This window comes from Nerophis ophidion, linkage group LG04, assembly GCF_033978795.1.
Source record: "Nerophis ophidion isolate RoL-2023_Sa linkage group LG04, RoL_Noph_v1.0, whole genome shotgun sequence".
NCBI lineage: Eukaryota > Metazoa > Chordata > Actinopteri > Syngnathiformes > Syngnathidae > Nerophis > Nerophis ophidion.
The window spans coordinates 60,328,012-60,351,391 of NC_084614.1; the positions used below are offsets into that span (position 1 = coordinate 60,328,012).

The 23,380-nt window shown below is 38.9% G+C and overlaps 1 protein-coding gene across 3 annotated transcripts in view; it reads left to right on the top strand.

The window, feature by feature from the left end:
* gabrg2 (gamma-aminobutyric acid type A receptor subunit gamma2) overlaps positions 1 to 23,380 on the top strand; it is a 94,645-nt gene that overhangs the window by 63,832 nt on the left and 7,433 nt on the right. For 2 of the 3 annotated variants that reach the window (XM_061898616.1, XM_061898617.1), the window contains exons 7-9: positions 16,349 to 16,501; positions 18,913 to 19,118; positions 20,245 to 20,268. In XM_061898616.1, coding sequence (XP_061754600.1) covers positions 16,349 to 16,501; positions 18,913 to 19,118; positions 20,245 to 20,268 — 383 coding nt within the window. The remainder of the gene's footprint in view (positions 1 to 16,348; positions 16,502 to 18,912; positions 19,119 to 20,244; positions 20,269 to 23,380) is intronic. The other variant, XM_061898618.1, reaches the window with a different exon arrangement.

Below are 23,380 nucleotides of genomic sequence, written 5' to 3' on the forward strand. Positions count from 1 at the left end.
GAAAATGATTAGCAAATCATTGTATTCCGTTTATAATTATATCAAACACAGTTTCCCAACTCATATGGAAATGGGGTTTGTAAACCAAAATGTAAGGTTGGCCTGGTCTACTTTTTTAAACCACGGTAAATTTAAACCTGGACAAAATTGATGAGATTACACACCTGTGTTCTTGTGGATCATATCCATGTGTCCTACTTTTTAATCTCCCTCAAGTCTTAAAGGTCTACTGAAATTAGATTTTCTTATTTAAACGGGGATAGCAGGTCCATTGTATGTGTCATACTTGATCATTTCGCGATATTGCCATATTTTTGCTGAAAGGATTTAGTAGGGAACATCCACGATAAAGTTCGCAACTGGAGAAAAGCCTTACTCTACCAGAAGTCGCAGACGATGACGTCACACGTGTGAGGGCTCCTCACATATTCACATAGTTTTTAATGGGAGCCTCCAACAAAAAGTGCTATTCGGACCGAGAAAACGACAATATCCCCATTAATTTGAGCGAGGATGAAAGATTCGTGTTTGAGGATATTGAGAGCGACGGACTAGAAAAAAAATAAATAAAACAATTAAAATAAAAACGCGATTGCAATCGAAGTTGCATTGAGACTGATTCATATGTTTTTAGAGACATTTACTAGGATGATTCTGGGAAATCCCTTATCTTTCTATTGTGTTGCTAGAGTTTTAGTGAGTTTAACAGTACCTGATAGTTGGAAGTGTACGTCCACGGCCGTGTGTTGACGCACAGTGTCTCGGAGAAGTCGACGGCAGCTGTACGGGAGGCGCAAGCTCAGCTGATATCCGGTAAGTGGCGACTTTTTAACCACAATTTTCTCACCGAAACCTGCTGGTTGACAAGTGGTCGGGATCCATGTCTGCTGTGATCCATAGGAAAGTTTCAACTCTGTGAATTTTAAACAAGGAATCACTGTGTGTTTGTGTGGCTAAAGCGTCCCAACTCCATCTTGCTACTTTGGCTTCTGCAATATTAATAGAACAAATTGCAAAAGATTCAGCAACACAGTTCTCCAAAATACTGTGTAATTATGCCGTTAAAGCAGACGACATTTAGCTGTGTGTGTGCGTAGCGCTCATACTTCCTAAAAACCTGTGACGTCTTGCGTACGCGTCATCATTACACGACGTTTTCAAGACGAAACTCCCGGGAAATTTAAAATTGCACTTTAGTAAGCTAAAAAGGCCGTATTGGCATGTGTTGCAATGTTAATATTTCATCATTGATATATAAACTATCAGACTGCGTGGTGGGTAGTAGTGGGTTTCAGCAGGCTTTTAAAACCTTGTATTTTAACACTTTGGAAAAGGAACTGGAGACATTGTGATCCCCAGTCATGGGGTTCCTGTCGCTGGTTGGCCTGCCTGCGTGGGGCCGGTGGTTCATTGTTTCCTGGGCACCCCAACTGCTTTTTGGGGTTTAGCTTTCTGAGTGGCTGGGGCAGTACTGTGGCGCCCACACATACTGGGAGACAAATAAATTCTGCATACAAATAGACTTATATTCATTCATACATCCAAACATACATACGCACGCACATGCTTACATACTCACAGCGTACGTACATACATGCACATGCACTGTACAAACAAACATATACATAATGTACAATTACGTTTCATCAAACATATATTAACGTTGTTGCCCCAACCCCCTTAACCTAATTTTACCATGACAATCTATAAGGTTAATATAGTCTGCTCCTCTTTCTTCCCCCCTCTTTATCTGCTTTCTTGTTTTAATTCAGGTATTTATTACATTTACATCAACTGAGCTACTGTGTTGAACAATTTCCCTTGTGGATCATTAAAGTTTGTCTAAGTGTAATTTATGTAGTATTGCATTTGAAGCGATTGTAATGTTGATAATAGAGCTAATTATTAATATTCATTATAAATAGTGTTATTTGTATTGGTATTTTTATTGCTCCATTAGTAGTGCAATAATGTCCATTGTCATTTCTGCATTATTACTATCTACTTAATTTACTGGGTCTTTGTTCTATATTTCGGTATAATATTTTTATGTATCATATTTGCTGAAGTTGTTCTGTTGTTGCTGTTACAATTTCCCCCTCTGTCTTCTTTTTTTCCTTCTTTTATACCCTCTTGCTATGGTCTGGCTGCGCCAAATATATGGGCATCCACATCAATGATATGATTTGCCTACATGGTTGAAAAGGACAAAAAAATGGAAAGAAAGTTGTGAAAAAAAAAAAATATCTCAGAGAAAATGAAAGCTCCGTTCAACTTTGCATTCTATTTAGGCTATACATTTCGGGCTGTTTATGGAGTGAAATCAAACATGCAAAAACACTGATTGAACTTAATGTGTGTGCTTATTCCTTTCGGCTTTGACGACACCAAACACGGCACGACTGCAGTTGCAGCACAAGCTTCAGAGGGCTGAATCTAGGACACACACGAATACATTGCCTCCAAAATGAAAATTATCTTGCTAGCGGAAGGAAATATTAAGGTTGTTGTTTTTTCTTTTTTCTTTTTTTTTTTGTGGCTGAGAATGCTGGTAGGCATGGATGGAGGTCATTTAGTGTGAAGGACAACTGGATATAAAACACAAAAAAAACCAGAACAATTGTGTCAGAGATGTTGTTTTTAGAGGTGTTTGGACTAGTGTGATGTTTGAAAGCCTCCATAGTTACAGTTTCATGATAGTTTACATTTAAGAAGCAAAATATTTAAATTAATACATATTTAACAACCAACCCACAGTATCTCACAAAATGTGAAAACACCCCTCACAATTCAGAAATGTATTATATTTGTTCAAGGAGCAGTACTGCAGAAGTGGATATACTTTAAAGTAGCCAGTGTATAGCTTGTATATAGTGTAGGTCTGGGCCGATACAATTTATTGTCCCACAAATAATTGCCAACAAAACAAAAATTATGTCAGCATTATTTTGAGACCAAATTAAGCACTAAAGTAATATGTAATACTGATAATGTAATAGCCCTTTAAGACACAATGTTTACCATTGTGATTGGAAGGTCAAGAACTTTGAACTATCCTAAATGTGGTAAACATAATAAAATTGACTCTTCATTTCTGTTAACAAAAGTTGCATTTCAGTCAATACTAAACATCTTGAAGTACTTTTTTTCCCCCGAGTTGGAAAAACTGTTTTGGATGATTTGTTTTGTCTTTTTTGTTGTTGTTGCCATTACATTCCAACAAATTCTGGACATATGCTCATTTGTCCGTGTTGATGGGCTCATTTTGCTCATTCAGTTTGAAGCAGAAATATTCCCAGTACATGTATGTCACCTCACAATGCTTCTCGTAAGCGAGTCGCGACTAGTGAGGGTCTTTCCGTGCATCCTGCGTGTTTAAATTTGCAGTCCCATTTCCACCCACTGAGACAAAGATTGTTAATGACTGACGAGAGTCTTTGCTCCGTTCATTTCATTTTGCTATTGAATAAATGATTTCAGGTGGTAAGAGCAATGCCCAGAGTGAACCCCCTCGCACCATTGTGACATTGATTCTCTCTCTTGGGGAAACGAAGCCGTGTTGTAGTTTTTCAGCACAAGATGCCCAAACAAACCTTAAGAAAGCTGAAGATGAATGTGATGGAGTGGCCAAGTATTCCCCCCTGTTTTGGTCTGGCTGCGCTAAACACTAAATATATCAGAATCCTGGGGTGCAACAATTAATCTATATGGATTTATAATCCTAGGCTTTAACGACCGTATTTTCCGGACCATAGGGCACACCGGATAATAAGGCGCACTGCTGATGTGCGGGTCTAGTCAGATATATTTTCATAAAAAAGGAGCACCGATTACAGGGCGCACAAATGTTCAGGACTTTTGCAGATCCCAAATACATATCAGCAGGTACCAGAAGGTAACAAAAGTTGCTTTTGCATGATATCGCAAAACACAACTCCAGATAATGTCTTACCTTATACACACACCACAATAATACTCGTATGTTGAAACAGTACAATCCATCATGTGGTGCGGCTTCATAGCTTACCAAATTCGTACTAAAACTTTTTTGATAGATTTTTGAGCGCTGTGTGTAACATGTTTTTGTAATGAAACATACAATTTTGGTGTTGTTTACTTGAGTCATATTGCAGTCTACACATGTCTCTTATGTGTGACTGCCATCATATTGCAATGTGCATGTATCTCTTATGTGTGACTGCCATCTACTGGTGACACTTACACATCTACTGGTGACACTTATAATTTCACCATGTACCAAATAAAATAGCTTCATGGTTGGTAACTATAACCACAAATTTGAGTGTTTTAGCCTTTTTCTTGACGGTGGAAAAAATTGCTATGAGAAAGTTTATCTTTTGAAGCACCATTATCTTTACTCTTAAAAAAAGAACACACGGAGGCATAAATTGTAATCCTACGTATCAGATTCAGTGTTTCCCACTTATCAGGCATCTATTTGTGGTAGTGTGGTCAGGGGGTGGGGGGGTTTAGCGGCGGCGGCGATGACCAAGAAGAACGCGGAGTTGGAATATAATTACAACACTTTATGTACATAGTTATATAATATTTACAGTTTTATATAATATGTAACTACAATCTCCATTCACAGACAGAGTCCCATTACTTTGATGAGCGGTCGAGCAAGTCAAAAGCCGAAAAAAAAAAAAATAAATAAAACAAAACAAAATTTAAAAAAAAAAAATATATATATATATATATATATTTTTTTAATTTATTTATTTATTTTTTTTATTTTTTTTTGTGGCGGCCGTAATTCTTTCGTGGAGGGACGCCACAAATAAATTAATGTGTGGGAAACCCTGAGATTGGACTATGGGAATCCTTAGTCAAAGACATGCCTCGCCTTTTGTATGGTTTATATAAGCTGACAGAGGGTTTCCCCCTACCTGTCGTTGTGTTTCTTAAATCCCTGCAGAATATTCATGCACATGTTTTAAGCGGTGTCTATTACCTCTCTGAAGCTTTATATCGAGTGTGGCGTGTTTTTATCTCACCACATTATGCTAATGCTTGTCACAGATACCATAACACATTGGGACTGAAAGGGGAGGGGGCAAGTGTTGTAAGAGGTAAATTTTGCAAATTCAATTTCCAGTCATATAAGCTTGGACTGTGTTTACTAAGAGGATTAACCTGCCTTCATGCAAATGCGGTGTTATCAGTACACCTGTCAATATATTTCTGTGAGGGGATACTCTGTTTATATTCCACTCCAAAATGCACAAAAGGGATACTTATTAAAGGGTGCAATGCAATAAAAAATAGCTTTGTGTCTAATAAGACACTTAAAAGGCAGCCAGATTATGAAAAAGACAGAATAAGATGAGATGGAATATGACGATAAACCAAGAATGCATTTTAAGATGGAGTTACTTTTATAAGCTCATTTTACATATTTTGAATGTCTTTCTTTCTTTAATAAAGACCAATCTGTTGTGTCAAGGCAAAACATATGTCAGACACATTGTGCATCAGATGTGTACATTAGACAGGGCTTAATCAAGAAAGTAAGGGATTTGGCGCTGAATTTGAGAAGCACTTACGTAACGGGTGTGAATCGTGTCTCGCCTGGTGCGTGTGAAAAATATATAATGTAGCCATTTTTTGCTAAGGTGAGCTGGAAAAAAAGACACCGAAAAATATGAGTGAACACATTGAATGTATTCATTCTATAAGAACATTTTGAATTGCATCGTGTTGGAAAATTGAACATTTTAGCTAGACAGAAGGTATGACTGTTGGAAAAGTGTGATGATAACCATAGAACTGTAACTACAATTGTAAAAGTGCTAAGGACAAGTTAGTACAATATGTCTAAAGCAATAATAAATACTGAAAAAAAAAAAACAATACAATAAGATCTGATGTTCTTGACATAAGAGACACACCTCCCATGCACACTTTAAGCATTGACATTTATTGGGTGCATGACACTCATCTTAACTTATTTTTAATCCTGTGTAACAGTTAAAAAATGCCATCCACCTAACTACACCTCTCCTACACAACGGTGAGGAGTTTTTTTTTTACTATATAAAAAGGGACATATGATGATTTTAATCTAAAATATAAAAACACTTCCTTGTGGTCTAGAGAATATGGTTTGGATTTGCTTTGGTGTAAACCTGTTCTTTGTGTACGTCTACAAGATGTTGCATTCAAAATGCGAATGAAACCACACTCCACACTCTCCACAAGTATCATAATGCTTCTTTTGAAAATGTACACTGTTAAATATATATTTTGAAGTCGACGCTGCTATTATTTTTCATTATACAGTTGGAAATAAACTTGATAAACCTATAGATTTCCCCAGTCACAACATTAGGTACACCTGTACACTCTTCATTCGATGTAGCTGCTTTCTGGCAGCATCGATGTCACTTCATGTTGCTCGTCGATCTTATGCAGTTGAAATTAAAATAATACTTTGTCCTATCTTTTTTGGAGTTTCTTCATAAGCAAAGGGGCAAGAGCTCCATCTACACAGTTACACAAGTGTGATGTATGAAGTGGAACTCACTTTAAGTTTCAGCTTTCATTTGTAACCTTTTTCTGAAAATCCACGTTGCATCATTTTTTAATAAGTAATTTTGTTTTTGTATAGTCGTTATCTTCTTTTTAGGATGGCTACAAATTCTAAAAATGAAGTGGAATATTTAAATTGCAGCTCGCCATCAGCAATGCTCCATTTCCACTTCCTGCACCGTTACACCTAAAATTATATGCTGTATACCGTATTTTTCGGACTATAAGTCGCAGTTTTTTTCATAGTTTGGCCGGGGGTGCGACCTATACTCCGGAGCGACTTACGTGTGAAATTATTAACACTTTGCCATAAAATATCAAATAATAATATTTATCTAATTCGCGGAAGAGACGAAGAAAATGTCAGTAATCGTCACATACACGTCAACCAATAAGAATTCGGCGGGGGAGGCTCATGGCAGAAGTGCATTGTGGGTCATGGAATGCTATCTGCTATATCCTACTGCCGGGGCTATTAAAATGGATCATTTCATTGTTGGGGGTAACTTATAAAACTGAAAAGGGCTGAACAAAAATGGCCCCGAAAGGAAATCGTGTACGGCAGATTACCCAATATCAAATAATATTATTTATCTCATTCGCGGAAGAGACGAAGAAAATGTCAGCATTCGTCACATACACGTCAACCAATAAGAATTCGGCGGGGGAGGCTCATGGCAGAAGTGCATTGTGGGTCATGGAATGCTAACTGCTATATGCTATATGCTACTACCATAGCTATTAAAATGGATCATTTCATCGTTGGCGGTAACTTATAATAACTGAGAAGGGCTGAACAAAAATTACACCGAAAAGGAAATCACGTACCGCAGATTACAAGCTGGACGTAGTGAAATATGCAGCAGAAAATGACAAAAGGAAACGGCGCATGCCTTTGGAGTTGGCAGACTTGTTTAGAAGCGACATCGAGGACGAAGATTTAATCGGATTTATCGATTAGGAGTGACAGATTGTTTGGTAAACGTATAGCATGTTCTATATATTATAGTTATTTGAATGACTCTTACCATAATATGTTACGTTAACATACCAGGCACGTTCTCAGTTGGTTATTTATGCGTCTTATAACGTACACTTATTCAGCCTGTTGTTCACTATTCATTATTTATTTTAAATTGCCTTTCAAATGTTTATTCTTGGTGTTGGATTTTATCAAATAAATTTCCCCCAAAAATGGGACTTAAACTCCAGTGCGACGTATACATGTTTTTTTTCTTCTTTATTATGCATTTTCGGCCGGTGCGACGTATACTCCTGAGGGATTTATAATCCGAAAAATACGGTACTAAATACAGTTTTACACTTGAATTTTTTATTTCAATTGGTATATATAGGTTTCAAAAATAAAATAAAATCCCATTGTGTTCAACATTCAAGGTTGTAATTTTTAAATCTTTCATATTTATTAGGTGTGCTGTTAGTGGATAAAACACAACAAAACAAAGGATGATATGACATTGTGGTCATGCCACCCACTGGCTGGTATAAGAATAGCTCCTATCCAGCGCCATGGTAAAAACTTAATCACTCGCGCACTGCAGTTTGTCATGTCACCAAAAAAGCAATGAGCCAACATTGTGGCTAAGTATCATTGACCCTGACATGTAGCCATGACACGACGGCGGTCATTAGCAAACTTCCTGTCTTTCAGTCAAACATGCACATACAGTAAGCGTACGCTGTCACCTCTTATAGCCAAGAGGATGGTCTGTCAGCCACCTCCCAGTGGATGGCTGGCATGTGCCTCAGGTCTCTGCTGCCCGTCCATATCTGCACCAATTTACAGGCTGTCTGTCAGCAGAATGAGGAAATGATATTCTCATGTGACTGACACACTATTTTTTATTTCATGGTCAGCAATGCCAAGTTTCATTCCCAGTTGGCTCTTCCACACAAATATACTCAACTATCTACCTCAGGCTAAAAAAAAAAAAAAGTATTCTGGTATGACAATTAAACATTTTTTTTAATATGTTCAGGCATGAAGAATTATTGTTCCTTCCTTCCAACCACCCTGCTTCTGATTCTGTTAAATGTGTTGCCCCCCAGGCTTCGAACAATAAAAGGCTGATTTCTGATGAATGATCACGGCTGGCAAGTTTTTTTATTGCTTTCCGTAGATTACATCAGCTTGTAGTAAATGTCGAATCTTCAATAAAACAAAAAAAAAAATAGTAAGTCTGTGCTGCTGTCTGTATTGGTCTTTTTTTGGGTCAGCAATTTTGTTCCATTTTAGCTAGATAGTGATTGACTTAAAAGCAATGTAATTACAGCGATGGATGATAAGTGATTTTTATTAGCGATGGGCATTAAAAAGTATTGCATAGGACACCTTCACTCCAGTGTGCAGTCTTTGTGGAGAAATTAGCCCTTTAGATCGGATGATTATACTGTATGAGAGACAGCTAGGGATACAGCTGAAGTTGTGGGCGGTGTAGAATGTATGTGAACGGCTGTGAGATCACGGCCTCACGCATGACTGCTTCATTATGTTTGTCGTAGGTCTGCGGAGTGTAAACGAGACCACGGATAAGAGGGGGTGTTCGATTGTGAGAATTGCTCATTGCGATCCGGACCTTGTAAAAAAAATTACAAAGCCTAAATAAAACAAAATTCAACCAAAAACACTGTACAAAATAGATTACCTTACTAATTTCCTCTTGTACAGTAAAGCCTTCCATAAGTTCTCTTTCAAGCGCCATCCTTTCCGTCTGTTATCAGTGACCATAGACACACATTAGAGCAGGGGTATCCAAACTACGGCCAGTGGGTGTGTCTGGTCAGTCAGGCCCACGAGACGTCACAAGATAAATAATTATGGCCGGTGATGTGTCTCGAGTTCTATTTTAATTACCTGTCAGCCTATTCACTGCATATTTGTCGACATCTTGCGTTCAATGTTAATACATTTGGTTAATGACCATAAGTTTAGTTTTTTGTAAAGTCTACTGAGCACAGCAATAATTTATATGACCCTCTTCAAATAACCTTTTCCACTCATTGTGCGGATAAACAATAACCAGCACAAAGATTCAACACATGGTCTACATGAGACAAAACCTGCTCATTGATCTCATTATAAAACATGTCCAAACACCATACATCATTTAAAATTACACCCATATAAATCCACTGGCATGCAAAGCACTGGGCCATGTTTGGAACATTATAGCTGCTTAATAATTTCTGATTAAATACAAAATTTTAGGGAGGTTGTCACAGAATACCGTATTTCCTTGAATTGCCCCTGGGTATATGTTATCCGCATGCCTCGTTTTACCGCCGGGTCAAACTCGTTTTGCAAAATAACTAGCGCATGCTTAGAATTAGCGCATGCCTAGAATTACTGCCGGGTCAAACTTGTTTAGCAAAATAATTAGCGGATGCCTCGGTTTACCGCCGGGTCATACCCATCACGTCACAAGTGTGTAACACGGTTGGCAAAAAAGCCATATTTCCTGTCATGGCATCACCTCATATTACCTGTGCCGTTTCCACGTTTAATCTCGCGAGTTTAACACAGGCGCTCACGTGACCCACTGCAGCCTATCGCGCTCTATATAATCCAGCGTTCCAAGATGGCTGCCAGGTGCGGTGGCTAAGCCTGGGGACATCTGAAGCCGGTATGTTTTAAAGTTGTGGTTTGCCTGCATATCGTAAAAACAACCGTCCAATATTTTAAAACTACTTGTAAACTTATAGGTGCCAACCATCAGGGCCGAGTAGCGATGAGAGAGTGTGGCGATGTTAAGATATTAAGCCGAGTTGGTAAGGGAATTTGTTTGCTAATAGTAGCTACTAGCCATACCCATGTATTTTCTATGGGCGGTTAGCATCGGGTTTTAATCCTGTTTCCTCCAATGTTTCTGATCCGATTGAATTTATGTTTATGTCGTGTCTTTATTTTGGGTATTTACATACGGTGACTGAGTGTTGTGGCGTTTTAAGGCCATCTGCATTTTTCTGAAGGTTTGCATATTTATGTCATTGTTCCTTTAGTTCTTCAAATAGGAGATTGTTTCTGTTAAGGGTTTAATTATTATTTATTTCTATTTCATATGTGTTGTTTGGTAAGGAAAAATGTGTTTCTTTAAGTTGTTTAACCGTTGCTATGGCTTCGGTTGCTATGTTTTCCGGTTTCTATGGTTACGGGCAGTTCCGTTTCCGCCAGCACGTTCAACAAAGTGTTAAAAGAGCTCCGGCATTAACAAGCAATGTAGCGTCGGTAATACTACACGGGAGATAGTTCACCACGGTTGCAGTTCAGAGAAATAATCACAATAAGCTTCCTATTTCAGTGTGTTATATGTGACAGTTTATAAGTTGCACTCGTTAAAGTTTAGGACATTTGTGCACTCACGTTGCCAGTAGATGGGACGGGTGTGCTAACCGCAGCTCGCACGTGTGTTTGTTTGCTGCACAGTGACTTCAAGCACGGCAGGTTTAGTCACGTATTAGTTAAGTTTGTTAAAGAGACCCTCTCCCCTGTGACTGTTTACCATTTGGAGAGCGAGTGTGGAACATTATAAAGAGTTTAGTTGTGTGCTATCGTGGCTACATTGCTGCGAGAGAAGTGGACAGCGCGAGTTGGGGAGGTAGCGTGTGAGTGGGGTGTATGAGTGTAATTAATGTGTTTATTATTGTCTAGTTATTGTATGTTTATGAGGTGTATATAGTAAATTGTTCAACTATATAAGCAGTCTCTTCTCACTCTCTCTTAGACTAGATTTATTGGGTAAATAGCGACTTATTGGAGCATCCCCTAAGGTAAAATACAGTCCTTGTCAGAGTCCCGTACATTAACGTTTTTTTTTTAATAAATGTGCTTTTCATGATGGTATCCTTACATCACACTCAAATTTATAAGCGCAAGCCTAAATTTAACGCACGCCTTTGGTAAGCGCCCGAGTGAGACGAGGTTTTAAAATAATTAGCGCATGCTTACTTTTACCGCATGCCTTTGGTAAGCGCAGGAGTGAGAAGAGGTTTTAAATTAATTAGCTCCCCGGCGGCACTTCAAGGAAATACGGTGTATATATTAAATATTTTATCATTTATACTTTAAAATGTGTGTGTCGTCACTGTCTGATGTTGGAGGGTGGGCTGTGAAAGACACCATATTTTTTTGACCTACATTTAGGTTTATTTTCATACAAAAGGCTGGTTCTAAGGCGCATCAAAGGGGGCATATTATTATTTTTTTTCTACATTCAAAACACTTCCTTGTGGTCTACATAACATATAATGGTGATTCCTAAATAGCATCATTGTTTTTGCTAACTCCCATTCTTTGAGACACTTTTATTTCCAGCTGTTGTGGCAGTGTGTGAGTGACAGGGAGAAAAACTCTTACTTTTCTTATCAGTGCTATCTGTTGAGATCCTTAATCTAAGAAAATGTTTCCAGGTAAACTCCTGTGTTATGATCGTACATGTTATATACAGTATAGCACCTTTTTTTTTTTCCAAAAAGTCCAGACTATTATTCTTTCAGTCCTCATTCACACAATGATGCTGGTTAGCTATATTTATAGCCACAGCTACCATGGAGTAAATTGATGGAAACATCCTATCCTTTTTATTTTTATTCTTATTGTAATATTTTTCTATTTTGTTTCCATTTATACCGATATTATTTACTATTTACTTTTAAAATTGATCTCAACTCTGTACACTGTTGCAGGAATTTTAATTTTTTTGAAGGAACTCTCTTGAAGTACTATCTGTCTGTCCGTTCGTCCGTCCGACCGACCACTAGCAAACATTTACTCATAACTGTGTTATGTAATACATAAGAACAATCCCTTTCTTTAGGCAACGAACATCTTACAAACTATCATCCACACACAGCCAATGAGAGACTTGACTCCATTGTGTTTTAAGTGCAATCAGGAAGTGATTATCAAACTAATGCATTAGTCCTGTGGCTCTAATGGCAGCCAGGCTGATACAGATACATCAACTTGCCACAGCCGAGGGCATGGGTCAATACCGCTTCCACAAAATGTTCTCTTGGATTCACATAGTCCAATCTGTGATGAAATTGGTGAATGGCGAGCGTATGGCGGGAGGCTCTTTTTAGTCAGAAAGACCATCGTTCTAAAGAGTCAGCTTTGTGCTGCTGGGACGCACTGTATGTATTAACCAGCTTGGGTGCCAATGTAATGCTAATAAAACGTGAAATCTGTCGGACCCTTGAGTCTTGCCACACACCAGCATGCATCAGCAGAAAACACACATGCTGATTTGAGCACTTAATGGCTATGCTGCAAGGGTCACAACACTTTATCAAATCATACTTTTAATGGCTGGGTGAACAGTGGTGCATGCCGGGATATCTCCTGCGCATTTAGTCCCTTTCCAGATGCTACAAGGACTCGCTGGCATCCGATGGCGGGCGGAAATTATAAACACGGACGGTCTCCTTCCTCTTGTCTGTCGTTCATTAGCGCAAAAACACACAGATGTCGGCGCTTTCGCGATAAACTGTGGTGTGCCCTTTCTCATGAGGAAAATTATTAGCCAGCTGTTCATAGCCCAGCTGCAGCCAGTCTATTGTGAAGAGCCGCCAGCCACAAGAACACACACACACACAAATATGGCTGAGACAGGGGGTTCTTGTGCCCTGCAGGTTACGAGCCAGAGCGAGAGGCCAGCGGAGGTTTCCGACACTTAACAGTTTGATGCTAATCAATTAGCAGACAACTGACTGAGGTGGCAGCCAACACTGAGCTGTCATTTAACTAAGAGAACCAGACAGGTACAGACTGGAAGTCTGATGAAGTCCAAAGTAGCTAAAGCATCGATGTGCTGACAAGGCTGGAAATGATAGCTGGAATACATTTGGAATCTTGGCTAACTCTCCTGTTCTATATGGGACATTTTTTTTTTTTTTTTTTAAAACAATTACAACGTTGATAAATATTTTCAACATGATTTCCTTGATTTTCAATGTGTAATTTGATGTGCTTTGCAAAATTCAGGTGACAATGCAAACATATCACCACAATGTCTGTCGCTTTCAGTTTTGAATGATTGCAAACCTTTGGCAGCTTATCTTGTCTCATTTAGATTCTCAAATCAAAATATTGATAAAGTTATTTACGACAATGTATATCATTAACAGCAACACAGTGTAAAGTAAAGAAAACCATTGTGATCTTGTCTAAATGAAACACGATTGGTGAGAACTACTTTTTCTTCCACACGTGCTTTATCATTCAGTCTGTGTTGAAAAAATTGGCATTTGTATACATATAAACATATTTACTGTATACATACATGTATATACACACTTTAATCAATGTTCAGTTAATGCTCAGCGATTAATTGCACACATTTACAAACGAAAAGAGCAGATATGTCATTGTTTAAAGGCCTACTGAAACCCACTACTACCCACCACGCAGTCTGATAGTTTATATATCAATGATGAAATATTAACATTGCAACACATGCCAATACGCCCTTTTTAGTTTACTAAATTGCAATTTTGAATTTACCGGGAGTTTCATCTTGAAAACGTCGTGTAATGATGACGTTTCCGCAAGACGTCACAGGTTTTTAGGAAGTATGAGCGCTACGCACACACACAGCTTAATGTCATCTGCTTTAACGGCATAATTACACAGTATTTTGGAGAACTGCGTTGCTGAATCTTTTGCAATTTGTTCAATTAAAATTGGAGAAGTCAAAGTAGCAAGATGGAGTTGGGAAGCTTTAGCCTTTAGCCACACAAACACACGGTGATTCCTTGTTTAAAATTCACGGAGTTGAAACTTTCCTATGGATCACAGCAAATATGGATCCCGACTACATGTCAACCAGCAGGTTTCGGTGAGAAAATTGTGGTTAAAAAGTCGCCACTTACCGGTTATCAGCTGAGCTTGCGCCTCCCGTACAGCTGCCGTCGACTTCCCTGAGACACTGCGCGTCAATACCTGGCCGTGGACGTACACTTCCGACTATCAGGTACTGTTAAACTTACTAAAACACTAGCAACACAATAGAAGGATAAAGGATTTCCCAGAATTATCCCAGTAAATGTCTCTAAAAACATATGAATCCGTCTCAATGCAACGCGATTGCATTCGCGTTTTTTTTTGTTTTTTTTTTCCTAGTCCGTCGCTATCAATATCCTCAAACACAAATTTTTCATCCTCGCTCAAATTAATTGTCGTTTTCTTGGTCCGAATAGCACTTTTTGTTGGAGGCTCCCATTAAAAACATTGTGAATATGTGAGGAGCCCTCACACGTGTGACGTCATCCTCTACGACTTCCGGTAGAGGCAGGGCTTTTCTCCAGTTGCGAACTTTATCGTGGATGTTCTCTACTAAATCGTTTCATCAAAAATATGGCAATATCGCGAAATGATCAGGTATGACACGTAGAATGGACCTGCTATCCCCTTTTAAATAAGACAATCTCATTTCAGTAGGCCTTTAAGCTAACACTTAAAGAAAGACAGCCATGTGAGATACGGGACAGTGGCCAATACCCCAATTATTATGCACAGCGTAGCTATATACAACATAGAATGAAATTAGTTAGTTTTTTCATATGACCATACTATGCACACACATTTTCATGTTTTACACTAGCATTAAAAGTGTTTTTTTTGTTTGTTTGTTTTTGGTTGTTTTTTTGGGGGGTGGGCGGGGGGGTGTTTGTGTTTTGAACAAACTATAGAGCAGTGATATTTTTTGGGGTCATAATTGTCAAAATCAGTGGTTCTGAAACTTTTTTTCACCAAGTTCCACATCAGTTACACCTTGCAATTTTATATCGCTTGAAAATGATTCCCCAAGAGCAGCAACACTTGAAATAAACTATTTTTTAATTTTAACCAGACACATTAAGAATGTTTGCATAGAGTATCAGTATCGGATCGGTATCGCTAATACCAGCCTGAATTTGAATCGGATCAGAAAGAAAATCAGTAGGATTGCACATAACTAACACGCCACAGTACTCGCAATGGGACACATCACTGTGGGTCACGACTCATGTACACACCATGTCCGCATTTTTTAAGTTCTGGGGATTCTCTCTGGTCTTAATTTCATACATTAATACTAATATAAAATCAAATAATCTTTAAAGCAACAAAATACAAAATCGATGAATTGTTGCAGGTCTAATTTCCATGTGATTTATCTGTTCAAAGCAGTTTCAAACTACAAGCAAACAAAGAACCTGCACAGCAGTGCTAACCTGACTTTAAAATTGGATCTTGCTTGCGACTCCTTGTAGAACTCCTTGTGATACAGTTCCTGAGTTCCCGATTGGATGATAAAATCTGATCCCATTCTAACATGTGGTGTGTAGGCAGCTATGTACAGAGCTTGAGGACTGCACGGATCAGTATTATGTTACAAATTAGTTATTTTGGAACCTTTTGCAATGTGGAAAGAGTATGTTTAACCTATTTTTGTTTGGTGAAGCAGGGCTAGACATTCATCCCAAACGCATGACATGGATTGGTGACAAGGGCATGTACATGCACCCTACCTTATTGCACTTCTCTTCTTTTCGATTGCAGCAGATTCAACTACGAGCTTCCTTTATTAATCAGGTTGAGATGTCTTTGGTTACACAGCATTATGTAATCATCGTCTTGACTTGTTTACTGAGCTGTGTTTGATCACAGTGTGTTAAAAAAATATGTAATAGACTGGGTAAAGTGAACTTTGGTATCTGTTCAGGACAAAATGTTATCAGGTGAAACCTCATCCGGCATGTTTTCAAATTTCCCCTCTTTGTTTCTTTTTTGTAGGAGACTACGTTGTGCTGACGGTCTTCTTTGACTTGAGCAGGAGAATGGGCTACTTCACAATCCAGACCTACATCCCTTGCACTCTGATTGTTGTTCTCTCTTGGGTCTCATTCTGGATCAACAAAGATGCCGTGCCAGCCAGGACGTCGCTAGGTAAAGAAAAAGCTAATGCAAAATCTTTTCAGTTTTGAAACAGTTTCCTATTTGGGGCCATTGACCGTTATGTCTGTGAAAAAAGTATTTGGTGGTGAGTTGACCTCACACTGAAAAATAGTTTACTTTGGTGTCCTCTTTCCTTCCTTGCACCATCTTTCCTCCGCCTCTTATTACCCTCTGAGACAGGCTTATGAATCTAGTCCATCTTGATTAGAAGCCCCTACCCTGGCACATGTTTTCTCACATGCCTAATGAGACATTCATTATGTAGTGCAGATGAAAAGATGCCGCCTCAGCAAAATAGCAATAATACACGTTGCTGCTTCAATTCAACACAAACTAGAAAGGACACTGAAAAAAACAAGAGCAAAAGTTTAGTTATCAACAAAACATGTCAGGCTTTGAACTTCTTTAACCCTCAGGGGACATCCTTGGGAGTTCATCCATACGTTTCTCTTTGTCAGCTAGAAATCTTGACCTGGACTCTTGTGCAATGTGATCATTAGCGAGCGTTGCTTAACGTGTAATAATCCGCCTGGGAAGAAACCCTCCCCCCACCTCGTTGTTGTCATTACTCGGTCTCGCATTAATCTCTAAAAATAGACTTCTTCAACTCCCGCTGACGATTTGTGGTGGAAATGCTCCCAGCGCCAAATCCCCTTTTTAAAATTACACCAAGAAACAAATATCTTAATTTTATTTTTTGAAAGATTATACAGACAGTACACGCAGCCAGGTGGTTAGGGAGTGGATTAATGTAGATGACATCATTACTAATCCTTCAATGCCACCCAGAAATAAACCATTTCACTCACAATGCCGAGTATTAATCTTAAGGCAGACGGATGTGTTTTGGTCCGCACCAAATATAGACTCGCGTCAGCTCCCACACAAGCCTCCCTATTTATGCAAAGCTTGTGTTTGTTTACTTCTACTTGAAGGCTGCCAAATGTGCCATATCAGTGACCATGCACACATGGTAACGCCCTCTCACCCTAACCTTTTCTCCATCTTCATTACAAATATACAGGGAGAAATATCTCCAGATGGGGTTTATTGGAATGTAGCGCCAGTGTTGGTGGTCAATGGCAGATAAACCATCAAGCATATGGATCACGGAAGTGGAAAACAGCTGCTCAGGCCTCCCCTTGGGGAATCGAACTGTTAAGAGCTCTTGATTAAACAGCTATCGTTAATCCTCTTTTTGTTGCAATATTTCTTCACCTCATTGCAGTGACTGCCTTGTGAAATATCACAAAGTTAAAATATCCAAGTGGAAAAAGAAAACAAAAGAAGCCATACTCGGGAAAATGTGTACCTTCTAGAAAACTTGAAATCAGAAATATCCCACCTTCTGACCTAAAAAGTATACTGCATAAATTCCTACTTACAAAAGGTGTTACAAATCTAAAAATAAATATGACATCACCCTCCCTGTGAAAGCCGCAATTTTCTGCTTTATTTTTGTGTTTCTATTCTGTTTACACAGTGCCAACACATGGGTAGGTACAAAGTCGACTTGGCATTTTTTCTGTCTTCAGACGTGGGACTCTGCTTGTGAGTAAAGGGTACAATAGTCCTCAAAAACGACCTGGGAACCTATATGCTATACTATATGCTAATATCTGATTGCAGGATTCTGTTTTGCTTCATATAAGTGTGCACAGTTGCTTCAATCTGTATTATTGGCACACGCAACAATAATCTCCCTGTGTAAAATAGGCATGTATTAGTTTTTTGTACTAGTTAAATTACCGTACAAACAAATATACTATATCAGACGACCCGATCCGTTGGTTGATGTAATGCAACTGAAGAAACGGCTTCATATTCACCACATGCAGTGTATAAAATAAATTGAACAATCGCCAAAGAGGTAGGTTTGTTGTTAGTGTATTACTGTAGTTTTTAGAATAATCACCAATAATAACTTGTGGTTGACAGTCATGTTTTTTGGTGTTTACTTTTTATTGTAAAATTTGAAATCAGACCTCAGAAGTTTGAAGTTCCTACTTCCCGGTAGTCTGGAATGCAAATTACAATTTTAAACTCACATTGTACTTTGGGGCTGTAGAAAAATAGACAAACATTGATAATGATAATAATTAGTCTATGGAGGACATTGGGTTAGAGTGTACCATAGTAAAAATAAAATGACACCTGTTGTATGCTAGTTTCTTTCACTAAAGTTTATTCAAAATACTTAAAAAGTCCGCTTGATCAAGAAAAATCATTACTTGTACGTATTGTAGCGCAATCAATCGCAACTAGACTGTTCAGTTTGTTTTGGAAGATGTCTCAAATCATGCTTGAAGAAGAGATAGGACAGCTACTACAGCTGTCTATTCTAGTCTTTCACTAGTTTCTTACCATACAATCCCAACATGTTCTTCTTTGTCCGTGACCAGGCATCACCACTGTGCTGACCATGACCACGCTGAGTACCATAGCCAGGAAGTCTCTCCCTAAAGTCTCCTACGTGACTGCCATGGACCTGTTTGTGTCCGTCTGCTTCATCTTCGTCTTTGCTGCGCTAATAGAATACGGCACGTTGCACTATTTTGTTAGCAACCGGAAGCCCAGCGCCAAAAAGGATAAAAAGAAGAAAAACCCGGTAAGTGACCTTCTAAAGCTAAATAAGGTCGCCTTGTAGTTCTAAGCTGTGTAACATTAAACAATGTTCCACGTATTTTTTATATACTGTAGGTGAAGGTTCAATTACATACTGGATGTTCCTCCTAAAGTATTACGCTGAAGTTAATCCTCAGGAAAAAAAATGGTGCTTAGCATCCCTAAGGGAGCATCTTCCCAATCACTGTCACCTCGATTTACTCAATGAGAGAGGCCTTAAACTCAAAGTGTTGCCTAATCCCCCTGCACATCTGTTACACTTGTAATTTAGACCCAGATCACATGACACACAAGCACTGCCCTCATTTTAGCCTTCAATCCATCAAGAGATCATGGAGCCCCTGACCAAAGGGCAGAGAGCAATTCCCCCCCACCAAAGAGTGTCGTTAAATATTACTTTGTAAAAACTGTCTTAATTTCTATATTTAGATTATGTCGTAAATACGTATAGATTACAGCTGTTGCTATTGATTATGTTGGTAATCAATTATGTTATGGATATTCAGTTATAAACATACTAATGAAACTGGTGGGAAAGAAACATGCTTGTACTCGTATGAGAAAGACACTTCTTTACAGATTGGTCTTTTGCCACTGCATGGTACCAACTTGGCTCAACAAAACCCACAACGGACACGTTTCTATCAGCAAAGCAGGTACTATAAGGTACTATTTACTAGCACCTGGTCAGCCGGGGTGCAGCAATGCCCTTCTAAAAGAAACACAGACGCCAACATGAGCAGACCCCTTTTGCATAGTGTTACACCCCACAGTCCCCACTTACAGTAGCTGCAACTATCTGTGTCCCTACAGTTGTTGCCCTTATTTTCCTTCTGAGTACAATTTGCCAAGTATATCTGGTACTGTGTCGTGGCAAAGCCACAACAAGATACTGTATAAATCACCATGTATCCTGCCTTCCTATGCGTCCTCATATGTATGTCTCAACAGTATCTCCATTCTGGGTTAGATGTAAAATGTCAAATTTTCATGCATTATCTTGTTTTGTTTTCATTGTAATTGTTATTGACATCTCGTTTTTTTCTTTTTGTTGCTGTTTGTTCTCTTATTCAATTCCTCACATTCTTTGTTTCCTGTCCGGACAAAAGCTCCTCCGGCTCTTTTCCTCCAAGGTATATTGCCTGTGTCTGACTGCATGCGTCTGCTGCATTTTTTGGCTCGTTTGAGCGTTGAGCACCTTACCTGCTTTATTGTCTGCTCTACAGCAAAATATGCCTCCTTTCAGTTCCCTGCCTTTTATAAAGTTATACACCTCTTCATTTACTTAACAGGGTTGAGAAAGAAAAACAACATTAAAAAGGTGTTCTCTGCTGTGCACAGAGCGGAGGCAGCCAGCCAGACATTCTCAAGCAGTGTTTTCTTTTTGTGTTCACTATTTAAATAAGTGTCCCACTGATCCTGTACCGTGTAGAACACTGCAGTCCAGGCCCAGCGCGGACTGGTTCTGGCTTCCTCTGTCCTGTTTCACTGTTGTTGTTTCAGCCAAAGAAAGTATATTTTTTTCCCTCCCCTCCGTTCTGCCAATGAAACTTTACCTATGTGTTTGCTGGGCTTCTCAACCTGACACTTCCTACAGAGTCAGCAGAGCCTTAACAGACTGAAACAGACAACCCCTGCAGTGTGTTGACTTTAATTAGGAGGTGCTTTGAACATCAGGTAAGTTGGTACAGCCAAGACAGGCGCTAGACAACTCAAATCTAGACCTACATTTTATGGACAATGGTTTCGGATCACATCTCTAATATTCCCCTTATCCTTTTCTGTCCACCTGACATGAGCAAAAGTATAAAATGGGAAGGCAGGACCAGACTTCCCTAATTTCAGTCCCCTCTTCTATGATCTCAAAGGATGAGCCTAAACTCGGCAATCTGGTCCTTTTGATCACTACCCAAATTTTCTGGCCGAAGGTTGTTTTTGTCCAGCAATCTGTATGCAACACATCACAATACAACAACTGGAAGGGAATTGAGGGGGGCCTGAGCAGCTCTGCCAGTAGACATCACCTACAACCTCAAGCGCCACAAAGTCCTCTCCGTCACGACCAAAAACGTATTGACCCTATTTGTGGTTGGGAACACACTGTTGATTAAATTGCAATCTGAAATCTGTTTTCACCTTCACAAGGTGAAGCAATCAGTACATTAAGCCATATGCCAGTCACATGGTTCCTATTCCCCTACTCGGGATGCATCCAAGAGACATCTGGGCATGCCAAGAAACCAGTCGAGGTAACAGTAACCCCTAAATGTAGAGAATTGCTGGTACTACTCAGAGTTTCCCACCTTAACTCTTAGGCATATGGTGGGAATGTAGACCAGTAAATTACGCCAATCCACCTTTTGATGTCTTGATCCAAGATATCCCTAGGATACCGGAACCCTTCCACCATGGACAGGACTTTGCTCACAACTTCAAGAGCGCAATTAACCCAGATAACCTCTAATTTAGAGATTCTGTTTATTCTGTTTGTTCTTACATGTTAATTCTATATCTTAGAAAAATGGATTCTTCCAACTTTGTGAGAACTCTGTGGTCGAGGCCAATCTCTGTCCCTCCTGGATGAGCAGACATACATTCTTATAGACACATTCCAAAATGTTCCAAAAAAGAATAAAACATTTCCAGAAGAATAGAAGCTGCTCTATCAACAAAAGACAATGTTATCTGTATTTGTCCTTTGTATTTGTGTAGTGGTCCAGCATCCAAAACCTTTGTCCATATCGTGTAGAAATCTGCTTATCTACAAGCGAAACTCACAAAGATGGTCATCAATGCGGAATGAAAGCACAGTCTCAAATAACCCACATTTTGTGCAAGGTTGTCTACTTTTCAGTCAGTTAAAGTTGCCAATGCCAGTGTGTTCCTTTTTTGGGGTTTTATTTTTCTTCCTTTGTTTGCTGACACCCACCCAGCACAGCCCGGCGTGAGCGGGACGCTGCTAATGCTCCTTCTGCTTGAGCTTCCACTCACTGCGCTGCCTCCGATGCAACCAATCCCCTTTGAGAACTGAGTCATAACCTGCTCGGCTAAATGCCTTCATTAACTCAAGACATTGTCTACTCATTCGGACCTAAAAAAAATAAAAATAACAAAGCGCTTTAAGCGACCCGTATGTTTGGGGTTATGTGTCATTTTCAAAAGGGACAGCGGGTTTGTGCACAAATCCTGGGCTAAATGAGGCCGTAGGGAATGAACTGTTAAGTCAAGTATTTGAAGCTTGTAAGGATGCATGCTAACAGCATATAACGCTATGTTCTAACAAGCAATTCTCCTATTTTGCTGTAAGCATGGCCTCATGTAGTGAGTAGAACCTTTTCAATGATGATTTGTGTGTGTTAGAACAACACATTTTGGAAAACACTGGTATCAAATTCTTCAAAGTTTTTCAAGATGCTTGGCGGCACATTACCTTTCAAAATAAGTCAAGTTTGACACTTTATTAGCAAAGTCAAGGATGCTTCGAATGCTGCCAACGCATTTGTTCCGCCATGCAGCTAGAAATTCAGTTTCTGCAACAAAAAAGTGGTGTGATGTTTAAACTTGTCATTTTTTAATATTGATTTTCTTCCACACTCAGTTCCTTTTCTAGTGGCTCTGAGGGCCAAACATTTTACTCAACAGCATAGAGTACACTGCAAAAAATAGCTGACAAAATATAAGATAAAAAAAATTAGATTTTAGGGATGATTACTAAAAACTAGTAAAAAAATATCTGTCTATGAAACTAGTTAATTTTATTTAATACATTGTAAATTAAGATTTGTATATCTAGAAATTTAGCAGGAATTTAGAGCTAAAAATTTGTGTTTTCTTGCAATTTCTAAATTAACTATCATTGGGATGTTGTAGAATCTTTAAACCTGATATTCCATGTAGGGAAAACCAAAATATCTTATTTTTAAACGAGAACAGACAAAATATTATGCATTTAAAAATTCAAATTATGTAAAATCAGTGACTAAAAAGTAAATAGCTCTCAAAGCTAGGGGAATTTCTAGAAATTACATTTTAAATCTTGGCAAGTGGCAAATAATCTGCAGTGAACCAGTTGTCTATTAGAGAGAAGACCTGTATCTATAAATTTCAAATAATTTTTTCAACGTTACAGGGGATGTTTGCAACCTTTACGCGGATCCTGCAGTGTGTTAACTTTCCAATTTGTTTTAAGTATATACCCTGCCCACTTAAGGCTTTGAGTACGTAATGATATCAACTCGTAGCTGT